Source organism: Drosophila navojoa, chromosome 2, assembly GCF_054131105.1.
Source record: "Drosophila navojoa isolate 15081-1374.11 chromosome 2, UAZ_NAV_1.0, whole genome shotgun sequence".
In the NCBI taxonomy this organism is placed as follows: Eukaryota; Metazoa; Arthropoda; class Insecta; order Diptera; family Drosophilidae; genus Drosophila; species Drosophila navojoa.
In genome coordinates, this window is record NC_142890.1 from 13,166,343 (window position 1) to 13,171,488 (window position 5,146).

General features: G+C 38.8%; 1 protein-coding gene across 8 annotated transcripts in view; it reads left to right on the plus strand.

Annotated features, from left to right (window-relative positions):
• The window catches only part of side (motor axon guidance molcule sidestep), a 71,074-nt gene extending 69,312 nt beyond the window's left edge, over positions 1-1,762 (plus strand). For 5 of the 8 annotated variants that reach the window (XR_016196743.1, XR_016196776.1, XM_089259886.1 and 2 more), the window contains one exon: positions 98-1,762. Coding sequence is in view for 3 of the 8 variants with exons in the window: in XM_089259852.1 (XP_089115978.1) it covers positions 98-162 (65 nt within the window). In the remaining 5 variants the exon portion in view is untranslated. Of the gene's footprint in view, positions 1-85 lie in introns of all 8 variants that reach the window. The other 3 variants (XR_016196740.1, XR_016196768.1, XM_089259961.1) reach the window with 1 other exon arrangement.
• Positions 1,763-5,146: the final 3,384 nt, after the last annotated feature.

Consider the following 5,146-nt stretch of genomic DNA (forward strand, 5'->3'; position numbering starts at 1 on the left):
TCATTTATAATTTCATCACACTCACACACACACTCACACCCATTCACCATTGCTGTTGATTTTGTTTTATGCCAACCAACCAAAGTGTATATTGCAGACCCAGATCTGATATTGCCGCGCGGCGAATTGGAATTTACGACTCTGGATCCCACGCTGAAGTAATTGTAAAATGTAATAATATCTAACCGCAGCGCATACCACAAACAGCCACGCCCATTGCTCCAAGCGGCGACTCGAGACGTCGCGACGTCGTACATTAGCCAAAATATTATTGATGGCCATCTCATTTTACCTAGCTGTAAATTTTTAGCCTAAATTTAAATATATTAATGTCAAAGGTACACACGCATGCATCTTTATAAGTCTACATTTACGTGTGTGTGTCTGTCTATCATACACATGGGATAAGCCCTTCTTTTTGTATAAGACAAAAATCAAACACAAATAGAAAGAAAGAAAGAAAAATGAATCCGGCTTTGCCACTCTATAAATACACTGCAATCTTGTAACTGAAATCAAAACTTGAATATTGTAAATATTATTAAATACTCCAACACACACATACACACACACACACACTCACTCACATTTTTATACAGAGATAAATACTAGAATAGAGCCCGACTTCAGCTGGCGCCAACAACTGTACATAGATAAGGGAGAGTCATGAATCAAAGCGCATTTAACTGTTAAATTCTAAATGTAATTGTAATAAATAAATCAGTTATTAAACTAGTTTTAAGGCCAGGCCAAGGCGCTCGGGCCAATCATGTGTCTGTGTGCATTTCAAGTACTCAAATTGTAATTAAACTCGAAGGAGCCGAACGGGAAGCAGACGAGAGCCAAACGCTAAATCAAATCTCATCAAAATTAAGTAAGCAGCTAGCATTTAACTAAGTAAAGTACTCAACGTATGCTAAGGTCGAAACGAAATCTTCATAGCAGAATATTCAAGTAGCCGATCTCGAGACTGGCGGCACTTCAAATAGCCCAGAGTTGCGCACATTTGCAAACACTTTGAATTTATTAGCCACTCATGGTCGTTATGTACTCGTGATGCGAGAGCCACAGCATGAATTTATAGCAACAGAATCAATATCAAAATTGTTAAACGTCAGTCGGTTGGCCAGCAGCAGGGAAATTCTTTCGAACTCGATTCCTGCGAGGCCTCAATGGAAATGTCAAGCTGGCTGGAGTTATTGTACAGTGGCACGAGCTCTCTATAAATAGGGGCTGCTGTTAACTATATAACTATGTATATATACACCTATATATATATATATATATGACTGTATTTATATACCACTCATGAATATTCTATTACCATAACAAAGGCCGAAAATAAAGTGAGCGAAAACTTCGAGTGCATAATGAATAAATGTTAAATAAATTACAGACTTACAAGCCAACGCAGCCACAAATTTAACTTAAATAATAACAGCAACAGCAACAACAACAACAACAATAAGAGCAACAGGAGCAAAATGTAGCAACAACTACCGTTGGCAGATAAATAGCAACGGCTACAATAATACACAAATTAATTCATTGTATGTAAATGTTATAAATAACCAAAGTAATCGACTAAAAATACATAAAATTTAAATACAGCAGAATTCATGCGTACAGACAGACAGACATACATACATATATTTATGTGTTTGAATGTGAATGTGAATGTGAATATCAGATATGCAAAACAAAATAGCAGCCTAGCAAAATATACACTGCGTATGCGTAATAAAACGAATTAAATTTATACCACATAGATCAACAGTGAAGCGAGACGGGGGAGACAGGCATTGGGGGCGTGGCAAGTCGAGTGCACTCACAGAGCACACTTGGACTTGCGACTGTCTCCCATGGCTCGCTCTCACCTACCTACCCTAAGCTCTCTCTGTCTTTCTCTGAAGATATTGCAAAACTAAACTGATTAATTTTAAGACGAGGTTAGTTTTACACAAAATACAAATTTAAATTAAATGGTGAATGGTAAAATTATTTTACAATTAAGCCGAAACTACTGAGTGTGTTAATAATATAAATGAATACTTAATAAACTGAATTTAAAAAACCGAAAACTAAAGATGGCAAATCAATTACTATTAACCGCTTTCAGAGCAACATCAAACTTCCAATTGATGGCGAGCAGTCAGCTGACTAAGTGATATTAATACACCGAAAATCCTTTTGAGCAGCGATGCCGCTGGCCTTGCAGAAACTTTAGCACTTGCTCCCATCAACTCGACTCCCAAGTGCAGCCACTGCCACGCCTGCCCCGCCCACCTCCTGCCCCGGCCGGCGGCAAGTAATCGAAACAGCACAAAGGCGGTCAGCTTAGTCGGCCTTCATTAATTTACACGGCAACATGGCCGGCGCAGCTTCACTTGAATGGCTTGCAGCTTGGCTTGCGCTCGAGATTAAAACACTTGGCCGCACATTCCCAGCGAAGGAGCCAAAGAAATTGGAAGCCAACTCACCCAGCGAACTTTCCAACTGCAGTTCATACCATTTAATACCAGTTTGCTAAATTGCATTGCGTATTTTGCCTTCAGACACAACTTTTTAGCTCGCTGCCAGCTGAATGGGTTATCCAAAAGCATTAATATAAATACTTCAGATGCAATTAAGTAACTGTCTACAATGGCTATTGCAAGGAGGAAACTATTCAGTAAATATAGAAATATATGGTTGATTAGGGTCAGAAGTGAGTGTGAGCTCAAAATAACTAACAAGCTGAAAGAGACCTCAAGCAAACAAGAATTGACTTCAGAGCGAGCAACTCTTTCTTTTTTCGATACTTTTTACTGTTCAGTTTTGGTTTTCATTTCGATGAGAAATGACTAAATTAATAATGATAATGATAGCTATAAGAGATGTGAGTGTAGACTGGTGTGAGCTAAATGAAAAACTGATGTGAATTGAGACTAGGAGCTATTTCGAAACATATTACATTTTCTGCAATATCAGATCAATAGACATATATATATGCTACCAAGGTATGTATCTATGTATCTTCAGGCAGCTGAAACACTTAATGAATGGAACTAAAAATAATTAAAGCTAATTCAATTCTGGTTTCTTCCGTTTCTGAATTCTAAGTCTGTGAATTTTGTACGGAATTCAGTAAGACATCTTGAACTAAGCCTAAGTTTGAGCATCGCATATTCCTCTAACTATTATGATTTTTAATTACATAAATTAATTATTATTGTTCTCTTCCTTTGATTTGATAAAATAAAACTGTATATATAAATTGAATATATAACTGTTTTACCAACTCGAGTCAGAGCAATGGATGAGAACGTGGGAAAACAGAGTTGTTTATTTAGATAATAATAGCTGTTAACAGAGGTAGATTATTTGAATAGTGAGATAAATATATAAAAATGTGGGAGTACGGTATGGACTCTTGAGATGAAGATGCCGAAATCTTCTTGTATATTAGAGTTTTATGGTAAGTAAGTTGTACTTGTTTTATGAACTCTTATGATATATTTTGTATATTATATATCCGATGAAGCGTTTATTGAGTTATTACATAATGCGATTGATGTTAGTGATATATATACTTAAAAGATATTTTGAAAGATCTTCTTTATTATCTCAGTTTAATTGATATATCAGAAATTACACAATCATTCATCGTTTCCACCGATCGATGTAATATCCTTCACAATTTACAAAAGTTCTCGAAAATGTTCATCCCTTCTTTAGACATATGTATATAATAATTTGTGTACTATATTTTTACTTTTCCAAAGGCTGTATGTCAACAAGCTTAACGAATTTCGAATGAAAGCACATTATACAATCCTTAAATATTAATTTGCCTAACTGGATTAAGCAACGAAACGATTGGAGCTGCAGCTCAGCTCGAAATACACAAAATGTGGCATAAAAATAAACCATTAACGAAACACTGCATTATTATCCAAACTTTTATTTCGCTTAATAAATAATAATATGTTACCATACATAATTTATAAATACATAATTTTCGGGGCGAGATTTTGCCATTTAACTTTTGCTGTTCACGTTTCACGTTTTGGAAATGTTCCGAATGCAGCTGCACGAATTATTTGTTAAATCCCAGCGAGTAAGAGGAACATAGAAAGACGGAGAGAGAGAGAGGGACATGGGGAGCAAAAACTAATGCCAGATAAATCCAGGGATTTTCGCGTAAGTTCGTAAATCGAAATGTCCTCATTGCAAGCGCGAGCTGGAGTGGGATTTGTGGCAGATTCGCTGACCAGTTGCTCGCATGCCGCTCGATGACAGGCCGCGCTTAGATGGACAAGCGGGACGAGGGCTGACTGGCCTGATCTTGAAGCATTTAGCATACACAAAGGCCTGCTTAGCCAGAGCATAGCTGCTGAGATATTAATGCCACGACTAAATGCCGGCTAGCGGCAGCACAAAGGGAGGCCTTTTGGAATCACTTAGTCTGGTGAACAGCGCCAGCTGGGGACTGGCTGGTCCAACAGGCCGCATCCATTGCAGAGCTGCAATAATTGAGTTCTCGTGTTGACAAAACCTTTAAAGGAGTCGGCCCACACCACAGGGCGCTTCACTTCACACACATGCCAGCCATAACAATCACAATTCCAATCAGCACCACATCAATGTCTGCTCTGGCTCTGTGCAGGCCAGGTGGGCCAGGCGGGCACCAGGAGCTGGTCGCAGCTTAAATTTGTCGGGCCACAAACGCCGCGACGTCGAGGCCTGCAGCGCCTGCAGATATGCCGAACATCCTGTAACAGTCGACTCGTTTTTTGTTCTCCGACTCTCCGTCAGCGGCTGCCTGAGGCGGGGCTGTCATGTTCTGCCAGGTGCTTGCTAAGGGAGCAATCAGCTCAAGCGACGAGCTGCTCCGCAAATCTATGCCAAGGACATGACAGGCAAAATTGTTTTGGCGGTCGCTTATTGTCTCGCTCTCCCTCTCTCTGTCTCTTTGCACGCGCTTTGTGGCTTTGTTATTGTGTGTTTGTATGTGAGTGTGTGTGTGTGTGTGCAATCAAAAAATGCTTTAATTTAGACATTTTCAACTTTTATTTGCAACAGCTGCCTTAAATATAGTTGTAAACTCTTGAAAGCAACAAGGTCGCTTCTTTTTTATTTTTCATCAGCTTTATGTATGTATATA